The 12403-nt window shown below is 32.2% G+C and overlaps 1 protein-coding gene across 1 annotated transcript; it reads left to right on the forward strand.

The window, feature by feature from the left end:
• The first annotated feature begins 31 nt into the window (after positions 1–31).
• On the forward strand, positions 32–9592 carry LOC127710916 (tektin-1-like). Its single transcript, XM_052216878.1, has 7 exons — positions 32–156; positions 1038–1235; positions 1686–1851; positions 3019–3147; positions 3760–3903; positions 7883–8105; positions 8720–9592. Exons 2-7 carry the CDS (start codon positions 1046–1048, stop codon positions 9074–9076), a joined length of 1209 nt encoding a protein of 402 aa, XP_052072838.1. The 5' UTR covers positions 32–156; positions 1038–1045; the 3' UTR covers positions 9077–9592.
• The last annotated feature ends 2811 nt before the right edge of the window (positions 9593–12403 follow it).

A 12403-nucleotide genomic window follows, 5' to 3' on the forward strand; every position in this document is an offset into this window, starting at 1 on the left:
CGACACAATAGCCAATCACAGATAATAATATATTTTATGTTAGCAACGTTTGTTGCTAAGTCCACCATCACATTTGTGTGCTGTGTTGTCAAGTGAGAAAAATATATAGACATTTTTAGCCAGAAACTGTTTATTTAATATTTCATCGCTGAAAAGGTAAGTCTTTGTGAAATATGTGATTAGGAAAATGTATTAAATATACTCTGATATGATCCACCATTGCTATAAGAAGAAATAATTTGATTGTAACTTTTATCAACCTGATATGAAGCTGGTTACTGTAAACATAAAGTATACTCTACCCTAGCCTAGCTTGGGAACCGTAGCTCTTATGGTCCTCATGGATTTGTTTCTAACAACTTTCAGATCAATATTATATATGCGTGTCAGTTTATTCATACCAGATAAAGCCTTGATATATGATTGTTTCATTGTATATATGGCCATGGGTGCGGGTGACCATTATAGAACTCAGTTTTATAGAAACTTATCATTAAAAATTTTCATAAGTACTTCTAGTCAGGACCACTTGATCAGTGAGCAGTATACAAGACAGTGACTCCAATACATGTGAAGTTTTCAGAGATGAATACCACACGTATCCTTAGTGAGGGTCGTAATGGGGGTACCTTCTTGACGAATAACGGTAAAAATTCTTGCCAAATGATGTTAACAGTAATTTTTGATACATGACGATAAAATGTACACTTTCTTTTAGACGATAAAAAAATCAACTGATTTTGACAAATAACGTTAAATATTTTCCAAAAATAACGGTAACGACAATTATTTGAGACCTCTGACGAATCACGATAAGGATATTTTGACGAATCACGGTAAAATTTTAACCAATTTGACGCTAACGGTAGCCAAAAATGACCGTTTGACGCCTGACGGTAAATGGCATTCCTACCCTCCTTAGTGACTGTCAATTTCAGTGAGGCTAACTTAGAAAATCTAATTCCCTCTTTATAATCTTATGAAAACAAAAGTTTTGGGAAAAGTTCAAAAAATAACTTGGGTCAATTTCTTTACAGAAGAAAGAATGGCTAAAGTAGTGACAGGACCAACAAGGTTTACACACCCAGAATGGACAACATCAAATTTGACTAAATATGCAAATGCAGAGGTTGAGCGTGCTGCTGCAGAAAGATTAGTTGATGAATCCAAACGTCTGGCTGATGAGACTGAAAAAACTACAGAAAAAACACAAAGAGATGTCAACAAAAAATTGGGTAAATTTTTTAATAATTTATGTTTTTCCCTTCAAAAACGACATAGAAAGGGGTAATTGTCTGTAATTTAATTTATTGATTGTGGTATGTTTTTTTCTTAATTGGATTAAATTAAATGCAAATGTATATAACACTTACAAATACATGTTTTAATTAGCATTATCTTGATTGGATTATTTTTATGACAGATCATTTTTGTTTTCTCAAATTAACATTTTAATAAATGAAAAAGTTTGGTTTTTTTGTTGCAATATAAAATCTTTCTATAATCTATATACTATTGAAATCCACAATTTCACTCTTATCATTTACCATTGGTATTGCTTGATTTTGAAATTGTAAAAAACCTTATGAATAACAAAATAAATTAATGCTAAAAACTAAAAACTTATATAGATGTGCAAAAAAGGAAATATTGGATATATACAATATAATTATATTGTTTTTCAGAACAAAGACTGGATGATATAAAATATTGGAAGAAAGAATTAGATGATAAACTAAATGGTTTATCAATTGAAATTGACAATCTTGAAGCATTTAAAACCAGAGTGGAGAAGGCACTTGAAGCCACAGCTGAACCTCTACATATAGCTCCACAGTGTCTCGCTAACAGGTAGTTCTTAATACCAAATGTTTTTAAGGGTCTAAGCATCAGCGACTATTTTCACAAAAAATTACAATCAAGATAAGTATTTATAGTTGTAGATTTTTTTGATTTTTTTCCAACAAACGTTATTTATTTGGTAAGTTTTTTTTGTTAGTTAGGCCATAAAAAATAATGCGTTTGTTTGCCCTAACCCTACCTACCCAGAAAATAGCTGCCTACTCAAAATCTTTTATTGTCCTGATGTGAAAATTTTTTTTTGTAATAAGATAGACATGAAGACTTAAAAACATCTGACACTTCAATTTCTCTTTGTCGAAAAAACTGTGGCCTAATTTTCTGGTTTTATATAGGTCATCTTTCCACATATTGGTAAAAGACCTCCATTATTATTTATTTATTTTCAATAACTTTTGACCTATCTTTATGAAGACCATTTCACTGATAGGGAGGTCAGATATCCCACTATCTACTTCTCAGGAGTAATCTGTCCTTAAAAATGTCAAATCATTGTCAAAATATTGTTTGTTTACACAATTTAGAGAGCTCAAGCTTTATGACACACGCCATGTTGTTTGAGTTAATCAATTCATTAAGGAACCTGTTGTTCAGTGGTTGTCGTTTGTTGGTGTGGTCCATAGGTGTTTCTCGTTTCTTGTTTTTTATATAGATTAGACCGTTGGTTTTCTCGTATGAATGGTTTTACACTAGTAATTTTTGGGGCCCTTTATAGCTTGCAGTTCGGTGTGAGCCAAGGCTCTGTGTTGAAGACTATACTTTCACCATAATGGTTTACTTTTATAAATTTTGACTTGGATGGAGAGTTGTCTCATTGGCACTCATACCATTTCTTCTTATATCTTTTAATAAATAGATTGATTTAAATATTGTTTATAAATATATTTAAGCATTAATAATTAAACTTATATAATAAGAAGGGAAGGTGTGTTTTGTAATTCCCTTTTTCAGTTGAATAGAAAAATAATAATTCTTATCATAACTGTTCACTACTTTACTTTGAAGCCATCATTTCGACCTTTCAATAGATGGCTAGTAACTCTCATATCTTCCTATTTATTGAGAACCTTATTTCTTTTTAAAAGACAAGCAAAACTTAAGTACAAATACTTTTTAAGACATTTGAAGTGAATTTTTAATTTATTGATTTTTTTTCAGGGAAAAGAGAACTGATATAGATTTAGTCCATGATGATGTCCAGAAACAACTGATTAAAGAAGTAGAAACTATTGAAGGTGTCCAGGCTCTGTTAAAGAGAACATTAGAACAGTCCATTGAACAAATTAGGTGAATATCATTGTAGTGAAATTGTGTTTCATGAATTGGTATTCTTGATAGGAATTGTGTTGATTAATTTGTATTTTAAGAAGGTTATACATGTATAGGATTTTTGAATAAAAAACATGTATGAAAAAATTCCAAACCTTATAAGAATATAAAATACAAATGTTTATGCAAGTTGTTACAATCACTAAATTATTTAGCAGTATTTAATATTACATCCCAAAGTGTGGCATCCCCTAATGTTATTTCAATATATTTGATAACATAACTTTAGGATTTTCTTTAGAACATTTAACTATGTTTAAGGTAGCTGTCATGTACAGTAATTGACTGCTCCAGAGGCTTGCATGCAAAACAGCTAATCTTTAACTTTTAAGATTTGAAAAATTTTCCATGTACATATCATGTGTGTACATGTATAGTAATGTGAAATTATGATTTTGATGAAAAATAACTGCCTCATCCAGATGTTTCAATTCAGCATAAACTTTTAATCAAACAGAAAACATTGAGTCCAGAAAAAAATAAACAAGATTGGTACCATAAATTAAATCCTTGTAGCAAATAAAAACATGCAAATGGGAGATAACTCATACAAATTTTTTTCCATTTCAGATTAAACAAAAAAGCCAAATATCAACTGGAAAAAGACTTGAAAGATAAGTTTGAAGCAGTAAATATTGATGAATATTGTGCTGAACTAAGAAACAACTCTGCTGGTCTAGGATTCAAACAGGGAGCTGCTAAAATTGAGGCAAAGTAGGTCATTTTATTATTACATTGTCATTTTATCTTTTCATGGTTTTATGAGGCAATAAAGAATACAGTTATGATCCTACATTTTATGTACCTTTTTACCTACCCTTAATTTTAATGCATAACCTTACACATTTGTGGGCATTTAGTGTTTAGCACTGTTATGGCCAAAAATAAAATTTAGATTGTTTGATGTTGCCTACCTTAGTAACCCACCTGAAAAGCAGCCTATCTGAAAAATTTTATGACATAAATCGTTTCAATTTTTTGTTCAAGATTTTTTCCTGTTCTAACCTTGTTTTCTTGTCTAAAACATATAATTTATGTTGGAGGCCAAATAAAAATAAAATACTTACCTACTTATAATTACCTAACCTTACAATGCATGGACAGGTAACATCAAACAAAGAAATTTTTAAAGATGGCCTAAAATGCAATATTACAGAAAGAATACTGTAGTGTATACATTACAATTATGAGTTATACAAGCTGATTGATTGATTGTTGGTTGCTTAATGTCCAGTTATATAAGCTGTGTTGTCAGTATAACTGTTAATCTATTGACTGCATTGATATACAATATTAGGTCAATGCCAGAAAAATATAAACTTTTTTGTATGAGGCTGAGAAACTGGGGATAGGCAAGGTTGTACCGAGTCCTTCCCCAGTTTTGTGCCGAATATAAAAAAGTTTATATTTTTCTGAAATTGACCTAATATTGTTAGCTTACCTGGCCCAAAGGGCCAAGTGAGCTTTTCTCATCACTTGGCGTCCGTCGTCCTGCGTCCGTCGTCCGTCAACTTTTACAAAAATCTTCTCCTCTGAAACTACTGGGCCAAATTTAACCAAACTTGGCCAATATCATCATTAGGGTATCTAGTTTAAAAAATTCGTAAGGGTTCCACGGAACCCAGTGTCTCGCCTACTTTTTCTGTTAATCGCAGGCTCAACAAAAATGAGGAAGTAAATCAATAAAAATATTCCTCTTGATACTATCTTTTGATTGTAAGAACTTTCTGTCCAAGTTTGGTAAAAATCCAGGATAGTTTATGAATCTAATAAATGTTTAAAAACTTTATCTGCAGACTGAATGTAATGTTAACTTGAAGAAAACAAAATTTCCTTCTAGATACTAGCATTTGATCATAAACAAGCTTCTGTTAAAGTTTGGTGCAAATCCAAAATAGTATAAGAAAGTTATTAAAATTTAAAAAACTTTAACCACAGAGTGAATGTGTTGTTTCCTGACAGGAAATCTAAGTCCATTTAAAAGTAAAATACGGAAAAAATGGATTTATTATTTTACAAAATTTCCTTCTAGATACTAGCTTTTGATCATAAACAAGCTTCTGTCCAAGTTTGGTACAAATCCAAAATAGTATAAGAAAGTTATTAAAATTTTAAAAACTTTAACCACAGAGTGAATGTGTTGTTTCCTGGCAGAAAATCTAAGTCCATTTAAAAGTAAAATACGGAAAAAATGGATTTATTATTTTACAAAATTTCCTTCTGGATACTATCTTATGATCATAAACAAGCTTCTGTCCAAGTTTGGTAGAAACCCAGGATAGTTTAAGAAAGTTATTAAAATTTTAAAAACTTTAACCACAGAGTGAATGTAATATTTCCCAGCAGAAAAACTAAGTCCATTTATAAGTAAAATACGGAAAAAATGGAATTTTATTTTTACAAAATTTACTTCTGGATACTATCTTATGATCATAAACAAGCTTCTGTCCAAGTTTGGTAGAAATCCAAGGTAGTTTAAGAAAGTTATTAAAATTTCAAAAACTTTAACCACAGAGTGAATATTTGTGGACGCCGCCGCCGCCGCCGACGGAATGTAGGATCGCTATGTCTCGCTTTTTCGACTAAAGTCGAAGGCTCGACAAAAATGTGTGCGGTGACCCGGCCAACTAACCAAGATGGCCGCCATGGCTAAAAATAGAACATAGGGTAAAATGCAGTTTTTGGCTCATATATCTAAATCCAAAGCATTTCTAGCAAATCTTTCAAAACAAAATTGTTCATTAGGTCAAGATCTATCTGCCCTTAAATTTTCAGACCATTCAGGCAACCCGTTGTTGGGTTGCTGCCCCTGAATTGGTAATTTTTAGAAATTTTTTCAGCTTTTGGTTATTATCTTGAATATTATTATAGATAGAGATAAACTGTAAAGAGCAATAATGTACAGCAAAGTAAGACCTACAAATAAATCACATGACCAAAATGGTCAATTGACCCCTTAAGGAGTTATTGCCCTTTATAATAAATTTTTAACAATTTTCATAAATTTTGTAAATTTTTACAAAATAATTTCCACTGAAACTACAGGGCCAAGTTCATTATAGATAGAGATAATTGTAAGCATCAAGAATGTTCAGTAAAGTAAGATCTACAAATACATCACCAAAACACAATTTTGTCATGAATCCACCTGTGTCCTTTGTTTAATATGCACATAGACCAAGGTGAGCGACACAGGCTCTTTAGAGCCTCTAGTTTTTATACTGCAACTTAAATTAATACATTGATAGCTATTTAAATTGTAACACAAATTTCAAACTTATTTTCATCCCTAAATGAACCCCTGATTGTGGAAAAAGTGATCCATGATGAAATTGACAATGCACAAAATATAGCTGTGTTACTATATTTAGGAAATAAACACAACTAGTTGCAGTATAAACATATGTATTTAATTAAGTTTGATTTATTATTAATTTATTCAGATATTGACTATCAATAAAACATATATTGCAGACTGCTTTGGACTATAAATACATGTAAAAACCATCAACATTCAGTCTGAAGCAATCATACATGTAGTTTATATATGAAGGAACTAACTTTTGATTTTTTACACTAGAAATAATCAATTTATTAAAAACATAAGCATAATCAAGTACTAATTAACTAAGTCAGACACTCACATCTAATGATAAGTAGGACAATGGTTGGATATATGCTATGAAAATAACACTTTATAAATTACATGCGTCTGAAGGGCTTTTCTGGATTTGTCTTTATCAAGAAAGCTCAAACCTATACATTTGAAAGCCAGGAATGTAAAAATACGTAAAAAGCTAGAAGCTATATGACCAAATGAGAACCTAACTAGAGGCTCTAAGGAGCCTGTGTCGCTCACCTTGGTCTATGTGCATATTAAACAAAGGACACAGATGGATTCATGACAAAATTGTGTTTTGGTGATGGTGATGTGTTTGTAGATCTTACTTTACTGAACATTCTTGCTGCTTACAATTATCTCTATCTATAATGAACTTGGCCCAGTAGTTACAGTGGAAAATATTTTGTAAAAATTTACAAAAAATTACAAAATTTATGAAAATTGTAAAAAAAATGACTATAAAGGGCAATAACTCCTTAAGGGGTCAATTGACAATTTTGGTCATGTTAACTTATTTGTAGATCTTACTTTGCTGTACATTATTGCTGTTCACAGTTTATCTCTATCTATAATAATATTCAAGATAATAACCAAAAGCTGCAAAATTTTCTTAAAATTACCAATTCAGGGGCAGCAACCCAACAACTCAGGTTCATCTGAAAATTTCAGGGCAGATAGATCTTGACCTGACAATCAATTGTACCCCATGTCAGATTTGCTCTAAATGCTTTGGTTTCAGAGATATAAGCCAAAATCTACATTTTACCCCAATGTTCTATTTTTAGCCATGGTGGCCATCTTAGTTAGTTGGCCGGGTCAAATTTGGCCCAGTATTTTCAGAGGAGAAGATTTTTGTAAAAGTTTACGGACGCAGGATGATGGACGCAGGACGACGGACGCCAAGTGATGAGAAAAGCTCACTTGGCCCTTTGGGCCAGGTGAGCTAAAAATGACAGAAACATTTATCTATGGTCAACTTTATATAATTTTTTATTATCACCAACTTACTTTATATACAATATTCAGTAACAACAAGTTTATATTCTAGCGATTTTCTTTTGTTTATTTCAGTTCTGTGTGCCCTGAAGATTGGCAAGACTACTCTGATGCTAACATCAACAAGGCAGAACGTGAACGCCAGAGTTCTGTTGACCTGAGATCATTGATCGATGGAATCCTACAACAGACAGCTAATGATATGCGAAAACAATGTAGTGAGGTCAACTTTGCCTTCCAGAAACGTATCAGTGAAACAAAAGATTCCAAGAGCAAAATGGAAGATCATCTTAATAAGGTGGGTATAATAGAATGTCGGCAGATAATTTGATGTATGTTCAATAGAAACCAATTATCAAAAATGAATTATAAAAATATTTTAAGAAACCTGTACAAATGTTATTCCTTGAAGGGTTCAAAGTTAAACTTTATATGTCATTCTTAATTGTCATCCCTTTAGTATATTGGATCACAAGTTAGGATTGATCATATGAGTGGGAGTTAGAACTTGATGGTCAGTGATTATTTTAGAAAGATACTCTGATCAATGTATTATATAGAAAAATAATCTTTTATGCATGGAAGGGTCAAATAAAAAGTCCCTTTGGATCCGCCACCCCTAATGGCCTCCATTTATTTCTGGGACAGCCCTATACAAATCGGAACATGAAAAATAAATTAAAAGTAAATGAAACACACAAGTTAACAAAAGAAAATATAAAATCAGGAAAAAAGTAAAACAAATGTAAACTTGGCAAAAAAGTTGAATCATGCAAATTGCTAAAACCTCATATATCACTTCAAATAAATGATTTCTATAATACATATAACCCATAGGAAATACATCATTATTTATGAACTAATGCTGTAAATTATAATACTATTTTACTAATCTGTTCTCATTTCTGACAGGTACTTGGTCAAATCAAAGAAATTGAAGAAAACATTTCACGACTACAGAAAGCTATTGGTGATAAGGAACAACCAATGAAATTAGCTCAGACTCGTCTTGATACAAGGACCAACAGACCAAATGTTGAACTTTGCAGGGATCCAGTTCAATATAAATTGATTGAAGAAGTTGGAAAAATTGAAAATTCCGTCCTTAATCTTCAAGGAAGACTAGCCCAGACCGAAGATTCACTAAAAGGACTTATTCGTAATGAACTCGCTTTAGAAGAAGACATTGCTATCAAATCTAACACATTATTCATTGATGATGTAGAATGCATGGGAATGAGAAAAAGCATAAATATCCAGAATTTCTGAAGCAGTCAAATTTTAAAATAAACAATGTAAAATAGAACATATTTATGATATGTGGATGGCGAAGTTGCAATCTATATACGCTTTATAAAAAAACAAATCTTTTAAGGACATTTTGCATTAAAATGGAGATTTAAAAGATAATATACATTTTGAACAGTATTTAAGTTGCGTTTTGGTGAAATTCTTTATGAGTAGAACTTTTTTAAACATTTACATCTTTATAGAGATTTGATAAGAACATACTGCAGTATGCTGGTCATGGATTTGTCTTTGATAAAAAATACTTCTTACTCATTGTGAAATTCTCATTTAACAGATAACCTCTGAAGCTTAGACACTTTCTGCACTGCCTATTGAAAAAGAAAGAGGTCTGAATAACTTTTCAATTTTTTTTGGTTATTTAATGTACAAAGTTGTTGTCTTTTTTGTACCCTTTTGAACACATTTAAGTTGTGACAGCAGCTTTTGTAAATTGAAATAAGTATTATATATGAACCAATAAAATATAAAAATGTACACATTCTATTTTTATTTTTACACCAGCGATGAAGGTTATAAGTCAGTGAAACAGAAAAGAAGGGGAACAAATAATCAAATGACATCTGATAGAGGGCAACATTAAGTCTTCAGCAATAGTTATAGACGTATCAAATTGGACAAAATGATCCTCCTGTTACAGTGACAAAAAACCTACCATAAATTTTTCATACAAGAACTAATCTAACCACAAAACTAGATGTGTTGGAACAACACAAAATGGCCCTTCTCGCAAAAAAAGCTTGAAGCCATTTTTAGGAGTGGAAGTTTGAGAATGAATGTCTGTATAACTGTTATTATCACGAAATTTTCAAAGTCCAAAGCCCATAATTTCAACAAAAATCTTCAGAGCAGAACCATATGTCAACTTGATCTGTAACTCATCATTGTAGACTTAAATAATAAAAATCAGCTTGATATGTGAAGGTGCATTATAAAAAAGTCTGTAAAACTGTTTGTTGCGGAATGATGGACAAGGTTAAAACAACATGGAACCGATCACAGGGCCATAAAAAAACCAAAAAGAAGTGCTCAATGCAATTAGGTGCTGTAGTTTTGGAAAGTTTCAATAAAATCCACACAAACGTTATAGAGGACTTGTATATACATAAACTGCTAACACAGAGATATGTCTCGCCTTTTTGTTATTTTTGAGTGTTGAAATTAAAATAGCAATTCTTTAACATGCAAGTTATGAAAAATATTCAAAGTCAATGAACCATGACTGAGGGGGCAGAGCCAAATAATTTCTATGGAATGAGATGTGCCAATGCCTATACAACTGCATGCCAAATATCATTGACCTACCACTAGTGGTTCCCCAGAAACTGACCTAATCACAAACTAATACATGTAAACCAAACAAAAGTTTAAAAGTCAATAGACCATGACTGAGGGGATGGGGTCAAATAATCTCCATGGAAAAAAGATGTGCCAATGCTTATACAACTACATACTAAATATCATTGACCTTCCACTAGTGGTTCCCCATAAACTAACCTAATCACAAACTTATACATGTAAACTAAGCAAAAGTTTAAAAGTCAACAGATCATGAATGAGGGGGTGGGGCCAAATAATCTCCATGGTTATAAGATGTGCCAATGCAAATACAACTGCATACCAAATATCATTGACCTACCACTTCTGGTTCACCAACTAGACCTAATCACAAACTAATACATTGTTGACGCTGACGCCGGAAACAGCATACCTATGTCTCGTTTTTGACTCTGTCAAGGCGAGACAAAAATTAACCACTTCAAATGATCGTCATTGGAGTAATACTAGTAGGCGATTTACTGTACAAGACTTAACTTTGTTCAATCAGTTTTCAATGGAAAAAGTAAAATAAAAAAAATATCGAACTCCAAGGAAAATTCACAAGAGTGCACACGCTGAAATGTCTCTCCTGTTTTACTGACCATTGATTATATTTTGAAAGTCTTAAAGATAAAGGTTTTGCTACAAGTATCACATAAACTTAACATTCTTAAAGATCCATGACAATGAGGTCAAGGTCAGATAAAAACTGTCACACAGACATCATACACCTTACAATTATTCTATACACCAAATATAGTTGACCCATTGCTTATGGTAATCGAAAAACAGACCAAAACACAAAAACTTAATATTAACCAATGAACAATGGAAATGAGGTCAAGGTCAGATGATACTGGCTAGACACACATGTACACCTTACAATCATTCCATACGCCAATTATAGTTGACCTATTGCTATCAATATTTGAAAAACAGACCAAAACACAAAAAATTAACAATGACCAATGAAACGTGAAAATGAGGTCAAGGTCAGATGACACCAGCTAAACAGACATGTACACCTTTCAATCATTCCATACACCAAATAAAGTTGACCTATTGCTTACAGTACTTGAAAAACAGACCAAAACACAAAAAGTTAACAATGACCAATGAACCATGAAAATGAGGTCAAGGTCAGATGAAACCTGCCAGTCTGACATGTACCCCTTTCAATCATTCCATACATCGGTGTTGAAGACCGTACTTTGACCTATATTTGTTTACTTTTATAAATTTTTACTTGGATGGAGAGTTGTCTCAATGGCACTCATATCACATCTTCTTATATCTATCACATATAGTTGACCTGCTGCTTGTAGTTTCTGAGAAACGGACCTAATCACGTAACTTTAACCTTGATCACTGATCCATGAATTGATGTCGAGGTCAGGTTAACCCTGTCTGACGGACATGTAGACGTTGCAAGGAACAATATACCAAATGTAGTTATCCCATTACTCATAATAAGTGAGAAATTCACATGACGAAAAAATTGTAATTTCACAAGAGTGCACACGCTGAAATGTCTCGCCAGTTTTACTGACCATTGATTATATCTTGAAAGTCTTAAAGATAAAGGTTTTGCTACAAGTATCACATAAACTTAACATTCTTAAAGATCCGTGACAATGAGGTCAAGGTCAGATAAAAACTGTCACACAGACATGTACACCTTACAATTATTCCATACACCAAATATAGTTGACCCATTGCTTATGGTAATCGAAAAACAGACCAAAACACAAAAACTTAATATTAACCAATGAACCATGGAAATGAGGTCAAAGTCAGATGATACTGGCTAGACACACATGTACACCTTAAAATCATTCCATACACCAATTATAGTTGACCTATTGCTATCAAAACAGACCAAAACACAAAAAATTAACAATGACCAATGAAACGTGAAAATGAGGTCAAGGTCAGATGACACTGGGTAGACAGACATGTACACATAAC

The sequence above is a fragment of the Mytilus californianus genome, unplaced genomic scaffold (genome assembly GCF_021869535.1).
Source record: "Mytilus californianus isolate M0D057914Y unplaced genomic scaffold, xbMytCali1.0.p SCAF_8, whole genome shotgun sequence".
Classification (NCBI taxonomy): Eukaryota; Metazoa; Mollusca; class Bivalvia; order Mytilida; family Mytilidae; genus Mytilus; species Mytilus californianus.

What these genes read in the sequence shown, in the direction of transcription:
- LOC127710916 (XM_052216878.1), top strand. Translation starts at nt 1,046, where the DNA reads ATGGCTAAAGTAGTGACAGGACCAACAAGGTTTACACACCCAGAATGG. An exon ending in AGATGTCAACAAAAAATTGG is followed by an intron (nt 1,236 to 1,685) that starts GTAAATTTTTTA and finishes ATTGTTTTTCAG; the next exon opens with AACAAAGACTGGATGATATA. An exon ending in CCACAGTGTCTCGCTAACAG is followed by an intron (nt 1,852 to 3,018) that starts GTAGTTCTTAAT and finishes ATTTTTTTTCAG; the next exon opens with GGAAAAGAGAACTGATATAG.